Source organism: Lepus europaeus, chromosome 2 (genome assembly GCF_033115175.1).
Source record: "Lepus europaeus isolate LE1 chromosome 2, mLepTim1.pri, whole genome shotgun sequence".
Taxonomy (NCBI): Eukaryota; Metazoa; Chordata; class Mammalia; order Lagomorpha; family Leporidae; genus Lepus; species Lepus europaeus.
The window spans coordinates 169,784,178-169,799,556 of record NC_084828.1 but is presented as its reverse complement, the minus strand read 5'-3'; the positions used below and the strand labels follow the sequence as shown (position 1 = coordinate 169,799,556).

Genomic DNA, 15,379 nt, shown 5'->3' with positions numbered 1-15,379 from the left:
TGCGGGCCCCTCCAGAATGTCCTGCAAGCCCAGGGGGCCGCGTCCTTGACCTCCTGTGAGCCAGGGTCCTCGGGCTCCTCTGACACTTGTCAGTACACGCGGGCAGCGCTGGCCCGCAGCCCTCTGCGTTCTGCCGCGGAGGCCCAGGGTTCGATTCCTGGCCAGAGCAGAGAGCAGCTGGGACCCCAGGGCCCTCCCCACACTTCTTCCTGCTGCCATGCTTTAAATAAAGTTCAAAATGGCGCTTTGGCCCCAGAGCACCGCCTCCTGCGATCCCGAAGCGGGGCGGGAGTGCCTGGCTGCGGCTCCCTGCGCAGCAGGCCGCACTGCCTGACCCTCCTGTGCGGAGTGCGGACTCGGCTGCCCCTCCGGGCTGTGCGGAGGCCGCGCTCAGTGGACGGCACACGGAGCCGGAGCCTGCCCTCTCATCTGCCCTCGGACCCCATTCGGCAAGGATGCAGGAGTCAGGATGGAGCGGCTCCAGGCCCCGGCGGGCCTCTGCGAGTGGCCGTGGGCCGCTGGGGAGCTGGGGAGCTGGGGAGGCGTGCGAGCCGCAGCACTGCCCTGCTGTGTCCGGGCTGTTGGTCTCAGAGGCCTGAAGACTTCTACCGCAGTTGCTCCCCTCCGCTTCTGCTAGTGGTGCTGTGTGGCTCTGCTGGGTTTAATTTTCGGACTCTAACTTTCCCCTGTTTTTATCCCAGCTTATCTTCTGCTGTGGCCCCTTTTCTGCAAGGGCTGGTGGAAGGCCCGCTGTGCCCAGTGGCACCTGCTGGGGACCCAGGGTGCCGGTCTCGCGGCGGGCACGTCAGTTATAAAAGCGGATGCAGTGGGCCCGCGGGGAAGACACGCGCTCTCCAGGATGTGGGGAGGGGGCAGCTCTGCAGCGACCTCACACTCTGGGCACAGTGCCAGAGGCACCCAAGCCCAGCCACGGGGAGGAGGACAGCGCTCCAGCCCCTGGGGACCGAGCAAGCCGGCAGAGGGGAGAGACTGGTGCTCTCCTCCGCGGGGGAGGCCGTGAGAGCCGAGGCCCCTGCACAGCCGGCCTCCGGGCAAGAGCAAGCCGTGGCCGCCCGACTGGACTGGGCCGTGCTCAGTGCCTGCAGGTGAGGGCTGCGGTGCAGGGGCGCCCACTCCCACCACCCGTTCGCTCAGTGCAGGGGCGATGGGAAACGTGCCCGAGCTCAGTGCGCGTGGGCAGACAGGAACCGCCAAGGGACACAGGACAGCCTCGACCGTGACCACCCTGAACACGCCGACGTTCACGGCCTGGCAAGATGACCGTGACCGAGCGTGGCCATGTGGGAGGGGCCTTTCACCCGCGCTGACTGCCCCCAAGGGGGCTCCGACTCACCAGGGCCTGCAGCTTCGGGCAGTGAATGGAGAGCTGGACCAGCGTGCTGTCGGTGATCTGCAGAGAAACACGGGTCAGCGAGGCTCCGCACCAGCCCCGGCCTCTCCTGGCCCGCCCGCTCCTGGAAATGCAAACCCTCCTGCAGCCCCTCCTCTGGGGCCTTCGGGGGCAGAGGCACAGGGACAGCGGGAACGAGGCTGCTCCAGGACTGCCCTCTGCAGCGGTCCTATCACTGGACACGCAAGCCCCTCTCCCCCTCAAGTCTCCTTGCTGTTTTAGTGTGTGGTCCAAGACGAGCCTCGCTGAATTCCCCCCACGTGGTTCTGTCTGATGACCGGGAACAGCCAGAGTTTAGACTCCCACTGCCAAGGGCCTGGGGCTCCCAAGCCCTGCTCCTGTGCCCGTGTCGCTGGCTGCTCTGGGCCACTCGGGAGCCACTCACCAGGATGCATTCTTCCAGATCCATCTTCTCCAGGTCGTGGCAGTTCTGAAAGAGCCCACAGGACACACCCTGTGCAGGGCAACACCACGGCCTGCCCCGTCTCTCTGGGCGCCTCCCGGCAGAGCCCCTGAGCCACGGTCGCTTTGGGAAAGGGCCTCGGGGTGCCCTGGGCTACGCTGCTTCCTCTTGCCCACCCTTCCCGGGGCCCCCAGGGCTCAGCGACAGACAGGTTCCAGTCGGTGTGGGGACCAGGGACTGGAGCAGGGAGGAGGAAGAGCGCATCGTGCCCCGGCAGGATGCGGGGTCTGGGCAGCAGGCCCGAGGCCCCTGTGGTCAGCGATCCTAGAGCAGTGCCGAGGACAGAGCAGGGGCAGCTGAGGTGGCACCGAGCGGTGGCGCTGGGACCCGTGTGAGGAAGGGAGCTCCCGCCAGGACGGACAATGTGAGGCAGGGCAGTCCCGCAGGACCAAGTGGAGGAGGCTCGCCCCTACCACAGCCCTATGCAGGGGCGGCTAAGGGACTGAGGGCCCTATCCTGCTTCGTGCCTCTCTCCTGCCGTGCTCTGGAGCATACCCCGACACCACTCCCCAGTCACCTGGAGTACTGGAGGTGAGTTACAGTTTGGTTTTGTTCTTTAAAACCCAGGCCTTGGGGCCAGCGCCGTGGCTCACTTGGTTAATCCTCCACTTGCGGCGACGGCACCCCATATGGGCGCCGGGTTCTAGTCCCGGTTGCTCCTCTTCCGGCCCAGGAGGGCAGTGGAGGATGGCCCAAGTGCTTGGGCCCTGCACCCCATGGGAGACCAGGAGAAGCACCCGGCTCCTGGCTTCAGATCGGCACTGCGCACCAGCCGTAGCAGCCATTTGGGGAGTGAACCAATGGAAGGAAGACTTCTCTCTGTCTCTCTCACTGTCTAACTCTGCCTGTCAAAATACATACATACATACATACATACATGAAGCCTATGCCTTACCCGAGCCAAGAGTGCAAAGCCTGCGTCAGTCAAGTGGGAGCATCGGGCAGCCTCCAGAATTCTGAGGGGGCACACAGGGGAGAAGCAAGCACTGGTCAACAATGGAAACGGCTCAGGACGTGCTCTGCTCTCCGACACGCCCGGGCGTCTGCGGCCAGCCCCAGAGCTCCACCCAAACACACGCCGTCCCTCCTGGGCAGGTAAGGGAGTGGGGCTCGGGAGGGTCAGGGCACACCGCTGCGGTTTTAAATCTTTCCAGTCCAGTGACCGTGAACTTGCACCAGCAAAACCATCCTGACATACACGGCAGCGAGTCATAACCCTGTCGCAGGCCACGAGAACCACAGTGAGTTCTCAGCGACCCGGGTGTAACAGGGATGGCTGCCCGGGGAACAGCGCTCAGCTAAACACTGCTGCCCAGCACTGCCCAAGAAGAAGAAATGATAAATGAAAAAGGACAATAAATCCTGTGCAGAGATTAGCAATGCTTGGTCTTCAAACTCTACTTCTGCTCTTTACTGACCATCTGTCATTTCCTGTTTCTCCTCTGCAGATCAGACGAGGGTACTGGAACCTACCCCCAAGAGACGTGCTTAGAAAGAGGGCCTCGCGCCAGCGCCGCGGCTCACTAGGCTAATCCTCCACCTGCGGCGCCGGCACACTGGGTTCTAGTCCCGGTTGGGGTGCCGGATCCTGTCCAGCTCTCTGCTGTGGCCCAGGAGTGCAGTGCTTGGGCCCTGCACCCCATGGGAGACCAGAAGAAGCACCTGGCTCCTGGCTTCGGATCGGCCCAGTGCTGGCTGTGGTAGGCCATTTGGGGGGTGAACCAATGTCTAACTCTGCCTGTCAAAAAAAAAAGGGGGGCACCTCGCCCAGGGCCAGGACTTGGGTGAGCTCAGCTGATGTTGACTGTGCTACGCTTTGGCATTTTTCCTATCATTAACGTTCGAGGGGCCGGTGCAGTGGCAAAGCCGGGCCTGCAGTGCCAGCATCCCATGGGGGTGCTGGTTCCAGTCCTGGCTGCTCCACTTCTAATCCAGCTCTCTCCTAATGCGACTGGGAAAGCAGTGGAAGATGGCCCAAGTCCCTGGGCCCCTGCACCTGTGTGGGAGACCCAGAAGAAGCTCCTGGCTTCAGATCGGCACAGCTCTGGCTGTTGGGGACATTTGGGGAGTGAACCAGCAGATGAAAGACCTGTCTTGTCTCTCCCTCTCTCTCTCTGTAACTCTACCTTTCAAAATAAATAAATATTTTTTTAAAAAGTTTGAATATTCACAGTGAGTAACGAAAACGCTGCATTACACCTTGTGGATCAGAAAGTAAGTTATCTGTCCGAACATCTGTTCCCAGCGGGGGGAGTCACCAGGAAGGTAACCGTAATGTCTCCCTCCTTCTGTCCATTTAGCGGCAGATCAGAGGCAGCCCTGGCGACCTGCGGATGTGAGGCCGTCAGAGCGCTCCGCTTCCCCAAGCAGTAACAACAGGTGGCCAGTACAGGCTTGGGGTCCCTGGTGGCAGACGGCCCCTACACACGGTCTCGCCGCAAGCCGACGTCAGACAACCCCTGCCTGTGCCTGCACTGCCCGTGTCGCCTGCACGGTGCCTGGTGCGCGGCCCAGCCCGGCCAACCCTTGGGCCGCGAAGGAAGCGCGTGGTACTCACTGCAGTCGCGGGCAGTTCAGGCCCAGGGCGGTGAGGGAGGCGTCGGTGAGGTGGCTGCAGCCCGAGAGGCAGAGGGCCTGCAGCCGGTGGCAGCCCCTGCATATTTGCACCACGCCCTCGTCGGTGATGCGCTGGGGAAACAGACCGGGGGACACGGGAGCTGCGGTCAGGGGGGCGGGGAGGCGGCAGCGGCACGGGCAGCTCCCAGCCCCGCTGCTCCTGCGTGCTGTGTCGCCTTCCAGCACTGCAGCTTTGTCACCGGGGTCAGAAGCTAAAACTCCTGTTCCCTCTCCTAGAGAAACAGACCTCATCTTTCTTTTTTTAGGAAAAATTCATGAACTCTTGATAAAAAATCAGGTTCAATAAAAAGCTAATGAGCTGTGCCTAGCCACGTGACGTGACAAGTTCTGATTCTGATGCAGAGATCCACCATACAGATCACACTGTGTATTCGTGTAACAGTTCCCCAAATGCCTTGGAGAAAATTAAAACCCAGCACATTATTAAAATGAACCTGCGGTCTGCACCGCACTCCGAGCCGCCTGCCGAGCCGGCGCCCAGTGACCAGTCCAGGAGCCTAGGGTCAAGATTCGCCCGCGAGGGGACAGATGCTGTCTCCTGCCACCTCAGGGACTCTGCAGACCTACAGCTGCTCCCTGGGGAGCTGGGGCCGGCTGTCGCCCTCCAGGGCAGCGAGGAAGGCCCAGCGCCTCCTCCCAGGCTGGCGCCAGCTGACCCCATGCGCTCCGCACACGCCCCTCACTGCTCAGAGCGCTTACTCCCTTCCACCCACAAAGACACGGAGATGCTGGCGTGCATGGTGCCCTCTCCCCACACCTACCCAGCACGGTGCTCGGAGCCCAGGAGCTGCCCGGCACGGTGCTCGGAACCCCCACGGTGCTCGGGGCCCAGGAGCTGCCCGGCACGGTGCTCGGGGCCCAGGAGCTGCCCGGCACGGTGCTCGGAGCCCAGGAGCTGCCCGGCACGGTGCTCGGGGCTCAGGAGCTGCCCGGCACGGTGCTCGGAACCCCAGGAGCTGCCCGGCACGGTGCTCGGAGCCCAGGAGCTGCCCAGCACGGTGCTCGGAGCCCAGGAGCTGCCCGGCACGGTGCTCGGAACCCCCACGGTGCTCGGGGCTCAGGAGCTGCCCGGCACGGTGCTCGGAACCCCAGGAGCTGCCCGGCACGGTGCTCGGAGCCCAGGAGCTGCCCGGCACGGTGCTCGGAAACCCCCACGGTGCTCGGAGCCCAGGAGCTGCCCGGCACGGTGCTCGGGGCCCAGGAGCTGCCCGGCACGGTGCTCGGGGCCCAGGAGCTGCCCGGCACGGTGCTTGGGGCTCAGGAGCTGCCCGGCACGGTGCTCGGGGCTCAGGAGCTGCCCGGCATGGTGCTCGGGGCCCAGGAGCCGCCCGGCACGGTGCTCGGGGCCCAGGAGCTGCCCGGCATGGTGCTCGGAACCCCCACGGTGCTCGGGGCCCAGGAGCTGCCCGGCACGGTGCTCGGGGCCCAGGAGCTGCCCGGCACGGTGCTTGGGGCTCAGGAGCTGCCCGGCACGGTGCTCGGGGCTCAGGAGCTGCCCGGCATGGTGCTCGGGGCCCAGGAGCCGCCCGGCACGGTGCTCGGGGCCCAGGAGCTGCCCGGCATGGTGCTCGGAACCCCCACGGTGCTCGGGGCCCAGGAGCTGCCCGGCACGGTGCTCGGGGCCCAGGAGCTGCCCGGCACGGTGCTCGGGGCCCAGGAGCTGCCCGGCACGGTGCTCGGGGAGGTCAGGGGCTTTGCCCTGAGCACGAAGATTCTGTGGTTGCCAATGTTGCCCTCGTTGGTGGCAAACTGGGAGCCACCTACAGAGCCCGGATGCGAAGCCGCGGTGTGGCCACGCGGCCGCTTGCCCATTGCCTCTGCTGCGAGGGGCCCATGGGCTCCTGCGGGAGGGAGCACGCCGTGGGATGCGACCATGCGGTGGGACCCGGTGCCCATGGGTTCTCGCGGGAGGGAGCGCGTGGTGGTTCGCGGTGCCCGTGGGCTCCCGTGGGAGGGAGCGCGCGGCGGGACTCGGTACTCACTGAGCACGACTGCAGGTTGAGGCTCACGAGCTCGGGGCAGTAGTTCTGAATGTGCTTCAGAGCTTCGTCTTCTAACTGAGCAGACAGAAAAAAACAAGAGCAGGCAGGTCCCAGGTGAAGGGGAGGGCGGGGCATCAAGGCAAATGCAGCAGTGGCCCCTGGGGACACGGCCACAGCCCACCCCACAGGGAACCTGCTGGCAGCCCCAGGCACCTGTGTGCAGCCCCGCCAACCCCACAGGGAACCTGCTGGCAGCCCCAGGCACCTGTGTGCAGCCCCACCAACCCCACAGGGAACCTGCTGGCAGCCCCAGGCACCCGTGTGCAGCCCCGTGATCCCACAGGGAACCTGCTGGCAGCCCCAGGCACCCGTGTGCAGCCCCGCCAACCCCACAGGCAACCTGCTGGCAGCCCCAGGCACCCGTGTGCAGCCCCGCCAACCCCACAGGGAACCTGCTGGCAGCCCCAGGCACCCGTGTGCAGCCCCGCGACCCCACAGGGAACCTGCTGGCAGCCCCAGGCACCTGTGTGCAGCCCCGCAGCAGCAGGGCCTTCAGGCCCCGGCAGCCCCGCACCAGAGCCTCGATGCCATCCTTTGTGACCTGGTCACACCAGGAGAGGTTCAGGTACTCCAGGCTGCGGCAGCCCTCGCTGTGACAGAGAACAGAAACGTCATGCGCAGGCTCCCTGGACAGTTCACCACCACCCCGAGCCCAGGGCGTCACCGGTGTCCAGAGGGACACGCTCTCAGGGACCTCTCCGAGCCACCTACTTACCAGGATACGCCGGAGTGTGTGCAGCTTCGGGGCTTCTCGCCAGACACCAGCACCCTTACCTGATGCCCTTTAAGGAGCTGTTTGTGATGGACACACAGGAGGTCAGATCCAGATGTCTCAGCTTGGAACAGAATCTGCCTAGGCTGTAACAGGTGCTGGGTGGAGAAGGGCAAGCACACTGCAGACATCGTCAACCACGTCTCTGCCCTCTCTCCCCGCGGCCACTCAGCCTCCCAGTGAATCCGTCCTCACCTGTCGGTGATCTTCGTGCACCCATTGAGGTTTAGATGTTCAATGTTCCTGCAGTTCTGTGCAAAGGTCCTGGAATGAGAAAAATGCTTTAAAACCCTTGCAGGTTTCCAGGCAGCCACTAGAGGGCAGGTGTACCCATTCACACTCCGAGTAGCTCGCCCCCAGCTTATTCCTGTGCACACAGACCAGAGCGGATTCGGGGGTGGATCTAGGAGGCGCCCAGACAGCCTGCTGCTCTAGGGAGCAGGAGTGTCAGTGCTGCTGCTCTGGCCTGGGGTCGACTACCTGCTCAGCGATTCTTCACACCTATCTTGGAGAGTCATCTGGGTGTGGAAGCCGGGCTCCCTGTTCCTTCCCCTCAATAGAAAAATCAGTCTGAAACAAGCAAGTGAAGCCTCCTTGTCCTGTGCCATGAAGTGCCGTGACGTCACTGAGCTGCCCAGGGGTCTCTCTGGAGAAACCTTCGGTGGCCCCTGGGAGGGAGCAGTGTTGCTCAGTCCCCACACCCACGCATTTACTGGCAAGCACGCTTCAGTGGTCTGCGGGTCTGTAGCAAGGCCAGATCCTTAGGGACCACTCACTGCTGAATGTATCAGCGGGGACCGGCTCAGGCTACCTGCACCTTCCTTAAATCGGCATCAGTAGATCGCGTCAGACTGAGTCCCGCCTATTCCATTCAACACCCAAAGCCCCCAACCCGGGCTTCTCTCCTCCTGGCTTGCCCTGGCACAGCCTGATGGACAAGGGGAGGGGCTGAGGTCTGGGAAGACCACAGCGGCTAGCTCCAGTGCAAACAGAGCGTGCTGACGTGGAGCGGATTCACAGAGCTGCAGAGCGCGCAGAGCGCCCCCTGGGAATGCAGCAGCGCAGTGTCCTGAGCAGCAAACCCGTGTGGGAGCCCAAGGCTGGGGAAGAATCCAACCACCAAGTGTCCTGGAACAACAGCCGGAGCTCACCCTGGGAGGGGCGTGGTGCCCCTTCCACCAGACCTGAGTGGAAAACGGATCCTACGGGTCACCAGGGAGAACACAGCGGGGCCTGCTTTAGGAGTAGAGAACAAGGAGCCTTGGACTAAAGACTGCCTTGGTCCAATCTAACAACTCTTAAGAACAGGAGTGGAAAGGAACTATTTCCAAGTACCTCGACCGCATTCCAGCACAAAACTCAAAGGCATTCACAGGAAGACAAAAATATCCTGCATTCAACAGAGTAAAACCCACAATGTCTGGCATCAAACAGAAACAACCATGATGTCGAGAAAGGAGGACAATTTGCCCCTAAGGAGGAGAAAATTCATTCTATGGAAATCCACTCTATGGCAGAAAGTACAGAGAAGCACAGGGGCGTAACTGCGTTACGTGAAATTCAGCCCCACAGAGCCCGGGTAAAGACTAAGGACGGCATGCAGAGACGCGAGACACGCCAAGATATGACAATGAAAACGGCTGAGATGACAAGTTATGGGTGATACCAGCAACTGAGTAGAAAGATTAATAAACCTCAAGACTTGGCAATACAAACCAGCCAAAAAGAGACACAGACCCCCCCCCCAAAACAAACAAACAAACAAAGAAAAAACAAACCCAGAGCACACGGGACACCGCCAGGTAACCCAGTGTACAACCATGACCGGAGCCCCACGGAGCGGTGAGGGAGAAAACGTCTGAAGAAACAATGGCCACATTCCCCAAACCTCAGGAAAACCCACAGAAGCAAGGCATTCAAAGAAGCCTGTGGTAATCAGCTTTGCGCCGCCCCAGGAGGTACCTCAGAGAACCTACTTACGGGGGAAGAGGTCGGCCTGGAGCCGTGCTTTCGGGGGCTGGGCCCTGCTGGTCGGCTGTCTTGCTGGGGCCGGACAGTGGCAGTGGTGGGGTGCTTGCAAAGGAACAGTCATGGCAACCCGCAAGGCCCAGCTTGGCCTCCACCACCAACCCTCTTGTGAGAACTACCTTCAAAGACCCGCCCCCGTGACCACAGAACTCCCCAGACCCCGTCACTGAACTGTCGCCACCTTCTGGGGCTTACACATGCGCACCAGTTGCACAGCCAAGCACAGGAAACATGGCCAACGTGCGCCCAGGCACACCACCACCGCGCTGATCAAGGCAGTGCAGAGAAAACGCTGGCAGCAATCAGAGAGAGGACATGTTCCGCACAGGGGATAACCCTGAGGGCGAGGGCTGCATCGCGGCACGGCGGGTCATGCTGCTGCCTGCCACGCCAGCATCCCGTACTGGGGCACAGGTTCAGGTCTGGCTGCGCTGCTTCCAATCCGGCTTCCTGCTGATGTGCTGGGGAGGCAGTGCCACACGACCCAAGCACTTGGGCCCCTGCCACCCATGTCGGGGAGCAGGATGAAGTTCCTGGCGCTGGCTTTGGCCTGGACAAGCCCTGGCTGATGCAGCCATTTGGGGAGTGAACCAGCGAAAAGACGCTCCTCTCCCTCTCTCCCACCCTTCCTTTCCCTCCCCCTTGCTGTCACTCAGCCTTCCAAATGAATGAACAAACCAACCAATGAATGACTCTTAAATTAGAACAATAAGCATGACACGACAGGTGGGCACCTGGAGCAGCAGTTAAGGTGCTGCCGGGACGCCCACGTCCTAGACAGGGCCTGGGTCTCGTGGTGGCTCTGCTTTTTGACAAAGGCACATCCTGGGACGCAGCAGGTGATGGCCCAAGAGCCTGGCTCCCTGCCACCCACCTGGGAGATCTGGATGGAGCGCCAGGCTCCTGGCTTTGTTCTGACTCAGCCCTGGATGTTACGGGCATTTAGGGAGTGAAGCAGCAGGTGGAAGATCTCTGCCTGTCTCTGTGTCTGTCTGCATTCAAATAAAATGAAACAAATCTTAATAAAAAAAATGACAGATTTCTCATCGGTAACAAAAAAGGGAGAAAACAGAGGAGCATCCTTAAAATCTGAAAACAAAAACCTAAAACCACAAAATCTAACAAGAATTATTTTTTCAATGCAGGGAATACATTTTTTCCCAAAGTACATTACATTTTGAAGCAAAATCAATGTTGAACAGTATTTCAGGCAGAAGGAAAATGACACAAGAGGGGCCAGCGCTGTGGCGCAGTGGGTTAAAGCCCTGGCCTGAAGCGCCAGCATCTCATATGGGTGCTGGTTCGACTCCCGGCTGCTCCACTTCCAATCCAGCTCTCTGCTATGGCCTGGGAAAGCAGAAGATGGCCTGAGTCCTTGGGCCCCTGCACCCGTGTGGGAGACCTAGAGGAAGCTCCTGGCTCCTGGCTTTGGATCAGCGCAGTTACGGCCATTACGGCCATTGGGGAGTGAACCATCGAATGGAAGACTCTCTCTCTCTGCCTCTCCTCTCTCTATGTAACTCTGACTTTCAAATAAATAAATAAACCTTTAAAAAAAAAAAAAGAAAATGACACAAGAGAAAATAATGTGTCTGCACAAGGGAATGGAGAATACTGGAAATGGTAACTATTTGGATATATACAACTTCTTAGTTATTTAAATTCTTTAAAAATAAGTGAATGTTAAAATACTAATGAACTACTGTTAGAATTTATGTCGTAAGTCAGATTAAAATGCATAAATGAGGATAAGTGAAGATAGACAGTAATAAGATGTGTACTATAAACTCTAACCACTAAAATTATGAAATGAAGTTTTAGCTATCAACTAAAATATTTTACTAAATGGAATCATAAAAATAATTAGTTCAAAAGGAGACCAAAAAATCAGAAAAAGGAAAGCATACACAAAACAAGTATCAAGATATTAGGGGAAGGGAGGGGAGAGAATGTGGGGGGAGGGGGAGGGAGGGTGGGAGGGAAGGGGAGGGGAGGTAGGGTGGGGGGAGGGGAGGTAGGATGGGGGGAGGGGAGAAGGAAGGAAGGGGAGAAGGTGGGGGAGGGGAAAGGGGGGAGGAGAGGGGGAGGGAGAGGGAGTGGAGGGGTAAGGTGGGGGAGGAAAATAAACTGATAGACCCTCAAGGAGCAGTAGACAGACTTAAAATTAGAAGCAGAGATTGAAATACTCTTCTCTCAATGGCTGAAAAAACACGCAGTCAGAAAAGCCACCAGAGTGCAGGGCTGACAGGAGGACGGAGACACCACCCGCCACCCTGCTCCACACTTCCCCAGCAGCCGCAGCGATCATGTCTATGCAGGTGCACATCTACCAAGCGAGGTCACACACCACGTCCCAGTAAAATGAAAGGGACTCAGGCCTTGCAAAGTATATTCTGTGATAACAATGGAATAAAATTAGGAATCAGTAACACGAAGATATCCAGAAGGCATCCAAATGTGTGGGAACTCAAGAATCCACTGCTGAGCAACCCACAGTCAGGAAGAAAAGGGAAGTCAGCACTCTGCACTGGACAGAAATGAAGCAGAGCCCACAGAACCTGTGCAGGCTCTAGCCCGCCCTCTGCAGGACATCTGTAGCACTAAACTCCCATGTTAGGACAGAAGAGTCTCCACAGCTTCAGCTTCTATCCTAACAAATACAGGCTGAATGAAACTCAAAGTAAACAAACAAAAAACGAGGATCAAAGTTACATCAGTGGTGTAGAAAACAGAGAAATAATGAAAGGCGAGCCAACACAAACGCTTTGACACCTTCAGTACAATTAAAAAACTCTGTCCAACCAACAGGGGGGAAAAAGGCACAAAAATTCCCCAGTTTCCAAAATAAAAGGAGATTTTATACATACTATATAATATGCAGATTTTATACATACTGTAATAGTTAGGGGATATAACGAAAACTTCATGCTAATAAATCCACAAACTTAGATGAAAGGGAAAATGTAAAAGACACAACCCACCAAACTCACTCAGAAAAAAAAAAAAACAACTGGAGTTCTATACATGTTAAAGAAACTGAATTTGTAGTTAAAAACCTCCTTTAACTCCTTCAAAAAACAGGCAGGACCTGATGGCCTCAATGATGAATTCTACTGAATTTTTAAGAAAAAAGATCAAACCCACAAAGTTGACATGAACTCGTCTAGAAAACTTAACAGGAAGACATTCTTCCCATTTCATTCCATCAGGCCAGGCCAACATTACCTCGAAACCAAAACCAGACAAAAACATTACAAGAAAAAAAAAAAAATTATTGCTCACGAAAACGGGTGAAAAATTTAACAAATAGAATCTAACAATAATATAGAAAACATATTACAACTTAAGTGGGGTTTTATAAACTGAAAGATTGAGGACTGGCTTAATGTTATAGGAAAAAATAATATATATATATAGGGGCCAGTGCTGTGGCACAACAGATTAAAGCCCTGGCCTGCAGTGCTGGCAACCTATATGGGTGCTGGTTCTAGTCCCGGCTACTCCACTTCCGATCCAGCTCTCTGCTATGGGCTGGGAAAGCAATGGAAGGTGGCCCGAGACCGTGGGTCCCTGCACCCGCGTGGGAGACCTGGAGGAAACTCCTGGCTCCTGGCTTCAGATTGGCACAGCTCTGACCGTTGTGGCCATTTGGGGAGTGAACCAGCAGATGGAAGACCTCTCTTCTCTCTGCCTCTCCTTCTCTCTCTGTGTAACTCTTTCAAATAAATAAATAAATCTTAAAAAAAAATCAACCCCAAATCGATCATTAGGTCTAAACTAACTTCTAGAAGAAAACAGAAGAAATTTTTATGACCATGGATTTAGGCAACAATTTCTCAATAAATGACACCAAAAGAGTGACCCATAAAAGAAAACAGACAAACTGAACTTCACCAAAATTAAAAGTTTCTCTTCCTAAACATCTTTAAGAATAAAAAAAACCATAAACTTGGAGAAAATACTTCTAAAACAGAAACGTGCTAAGTGTCTGTATGTAGAACATACTAAGGACCCTCAGAAATCAGTGGTAAGAAGGGCCGGCGCTGTGGCACAGCGGGCAAAGCCTCAGTGACGGCAGTATCCCATACGAGTGCCAGTCCGAGTCCTGGCTGCTCCACTGACGATCCAGCTCCCTGCTAGTGGCCCGTTCATCGTAAAGACTGTTCTGCAGGATTGGTGCTTTGGCGCAGCAGGTGAAGCCACCACCTGCAGTGCCTGAATCCCTTACAGGCACCAGTTCGAGTCCCGGCTGCCACTTCTGATCCGGCCCTCGGCTAGTGGCCTGGGAAAAGCAGTGGAAGATGGCTCGAGTGCTTTGGCCCCTGCCCTTCATGTGGGAGACCCAGATGAAGCTCCTGGCTCAGCACTGGCCACGGCAGCCATTTGGGGAGTGAACCAGTAGATCAAAGCTCCCTCTAACTCTGACTTTCAACTAAATAAATCAATAAATCTTTTAAGGAGGGAGAGAGGGAGGAAGAGAGAGAGAGATCTTCCATCCACTGGTTCATTCCCCAAGTGGCTGCAACCAGGAGCTCCTCTGGGGTCTCCCACATTCATGCAGGGGCTCAAACACTTGGCCCATCTTCCACTGCTCTCCCAGGACATCAGCAGGGAGCTGGATTGGGAATGAAGCAGCCGGCACACAAACCAACACCAATATGGGATGCCAGTGTCACAAGCGACGGCTTTACCCACCATGACACAGCACTGGCTTAACTTAAGGGGATCTCTAACTCAAGGGGAAAGCACGCAAGTATGTTGTTAGCCACAGATTTTTTTTTTTATAGGTAATCATCAAATTGAGGAAGTGTGCCTCTCTTTCCAGTTGGCTGAGTTTTTGGTTGGTTTTTATAAAGTGTTTTTAAATTTATTTCCTTATTCAAGAGCAGGGAGGCAGGCAGACCGGAGTCCCACTCGTTGGTTCACTCCCTATAGGCTGGGCCAGGGGCTGAGCAAAGAACCAAGCTGGGAACCCAACCCAGGCCTCCCACAGAAGTGGCGGGGACCCAACCACTTGAGCCATCACTGCTGCCTCCCGTTTCTGCATTGGCAAGGAGCTGGAATGAGGAGTTGGAACTGGGGATTGAACCCAGGCATTCCAGGATGGAGTGCCTGTTCTTTGACTTGTTATGTCAAAGTGTATTGTTTAGTTTTCAAATATCTTTTTGAAAATCTATTTTTTAAGTCAATGGTAAGAAAACAAATAGTCTAATTTTAAAATGGGCACAAGATTTTAACAGACTTTCCATCCAAGAAAGAACATTGGCTGCAGACGTTCAGGCTGGCGGTGAAGGTGCCTCTGGGACGCCTCTGTCAGGTTCCCCAGCGTGGCTCCCGGCACGCCTCTGTCGGGTTCCCCAGCGTGGCTCCCGGCACGCCTCTGTCAGGTTCCCCAGCGTGGCCCCAGCGTGGCTCCCGGCACGCCTCTGTCAGGTTCCCCAGTGTGGTGGTCCCCGGCACGCCTCTGTCAGGTTCCCCAGTGTGGTGGTCCCCGGCACACCTCTGTCAGGTTCCCCAGTGTGGTGGTCCCCGGCACGCCTCTGTCAGGTTCCCCAGCGTGGCTCCCGGCACGCCTCTGTCAGGTTCCCCAGCGTGGTGGTCCCCGGCACGCCTCTGTCAGGTTCCCCAGCGTGGTGGTCCCCGGCACGCCTCTGTCAGGTTCCCCAGCGTGGTGGTCCCCGGCACGCCTCTGTCAGGTTCCCCAGCGTGGCTCCCGGCACGCCTCTGTCAGGTTCCCCAGCGTGGCTCCCGGCACGCCTCTGTCAGGTTCCCCAGCGTGGTGGTCCCCGGCACGCCTCTGTCAGGTTCCCCAGCGTGGTGGTCCCCGGCACGCCTCTGTCAGGTTCCCCAGCGTGGTGGTCCCCGGCACGCCTCTGTCAGGTTCCCCAGCGTGGTGGTCCCCGGCACGCCTCTGTCAGGTTCCCCAGCGTGGTGGTCCCCGGCACGCCTCTGTCAGGTTCCCCAGCGTGGTGGTCCCCGGCACGCCTCTGTCAGGTTCCCCAGCGTGGCTCCCGGCACGCCTCTGT

At 57.6% G+C, this 15,379-nt stretch overlaps 1 protein-coding gene across 4 annotated transcripts in view; it reads right to left on the bottom strand.

The window, feature by feature from the left end:
• Nucleotides 1–15,379, bottom strand: part of FBXL2 (F-box and leucine rich repeat protein 2) — a 90,579-nt gene that overhangs the window by 6,937 nt on the left and 68,263 nt on the right. For 2 of the 4 annotated variants that reach the window (XM_062215902.1, XM_062215928.1), the window contains 8 exons: nucleotides 7,521–7,589; nucleotides 7,328–7,423; nucleotides 7,017–7,143; nucleotides 6,494–6,568; nucleotides 4,432–4,562; nucleotides 2,770–2,830; nucleotides 1,797–1,841; nucleotides 1,355–1,411 (listed from right to left, as the gene is read on the bottom strand). In XM_062215902.1, the coding sequence (XP_062071886.1) occupies nucleotides 1,355–1,411; nucleotides 1,797–1,841; nucleotides 2,770–2,830; nucleotides 4,432–4,562; nucleotides 6,494–6,568; nucleotides 7,017–7,143; nucleotides 7,328–7,423; nucleotides 7,521–7,589 (661 nt within the window). Of the gene's footprint in view, nucleotides 1–1,354; nucleotides 1,412–1,796; nucleotides 1,842–2,769; nucleotides 2,831–4,431; nucleotides 4,563–6,493; nucleotides 6,569–7,016; nucleotides 7,144–7,268; nucleotides 7,447–7,520; nucleotides 7,590–15,379 lie in introns of all 4 variants that reach the window. The other 2 variants (XM_062215910.1, XM_062215920.1) reach the window with 1 other exon arrangement.